At 42.1% G+C, this 806-nt stretch overlaps 1 protein-coding gene across 1 annotated transcript; it reads right to left on the bottom strand.

Moving 5' to 3' along the window:
• Positions 1 to 79: 79 nt before the first annotated feature.
• Tsp_15506 (conserved hypothetical protein) lies at positions 80 to 470 on the bottom strand. Its single transcript, XM_003368380.1, has 2 exons — positions 375 to 470; positions 80 to 298 (listed from the first exon to the last, which is right to left on the bottom strand). Exons 1-2 carry the CDS (start codon positions 468 to 470, stop codon positions 80 to 82), a joined length of 315 nt encoding a protein of 104 aa, XP_003368428.1.
• Between the last annotated feature and the right edge of the window lie 336 nt (positions 471 to 806).

Below are 806 nucleotides of genomic sequence, written 5' to 3'. Positions count from 1 at the left end.
GGGAAGATTAAGCGTAAGCGGACAGCAATGATTTCATAACTGAATATATGAACTGTTCATTGAAAGCGAGGCGTCTACATCAGGATGACATGAGCTGTGAGCATGTCAGAATTGTTTTCACGTACTCATTTCTTGTGAACAACTGTCTCGCTTCCCTCTTCGTCGGCTTACGTTCACCGCTATGCGCTGTCCATAAGATGTTGTTACTCTGAGTAGACGTAGCGCATTTATTGTGGGGAAGCCTCTGACACTCCAACGCTTCAACGAGGAGAAGCGGTGATTGCTTACTGCCAGCAATCTTGACTTAAATTTAGCGTATTAATTAGTATTTATGAGGAATGTAACTTGATGAATTATGCTGCTAAATGCTTCACTTGGCGTGGTTGCCTTTCACAGGAAATTTTGAAGTCAATGGACTGCGCTGGCGAGTGAACAACTCTGACCAAGTAGTCAAAGTGTTTTGGGCCCATATTTTCTTGGTTTTTATGCCGCACCATATGACCATGAAATGCCTACTGTCAGGAGTCTTTGAATTTGATGCTGGATTGTAGCAGAAAGAAGTCAGTTTACATTTGTTTCAAAAATATTTACCGGAATAAGATACATGGTTCGTAACCGAACAGCAAGACCAGCATATCATTCAACAGCTGGGACGGTGCTTCATCATGCAATCATATTTAAGCATTGTTCGCTCTGACAAATGCCAATAATGTTCGCCAGGAATGCCTTTATCCTTAAGTAGTTATATGTAGCGGGAGGATGACGAACAAAGTCACTGAATTTGCACGCAGTTTTCTGATCCAGTG

This window comes from Trichinella spiralis, assembly GCF_000181795.1.
Source record: "Trichinella spiralis strain ISS 195 chromosome Unknown Scfld2560, whole genome shotgun sequence".
Taxonomy (NCBI): domain Eukaryota; kingdom Metazoa; phylum Nematoda; class Enoplea; order Trichinellida; family Trichinellidae; genus Trichinella; species Trichinella spiralis.
This window is presented reverse-complemented; position numbering and strand designations above follow the sequence as displayed.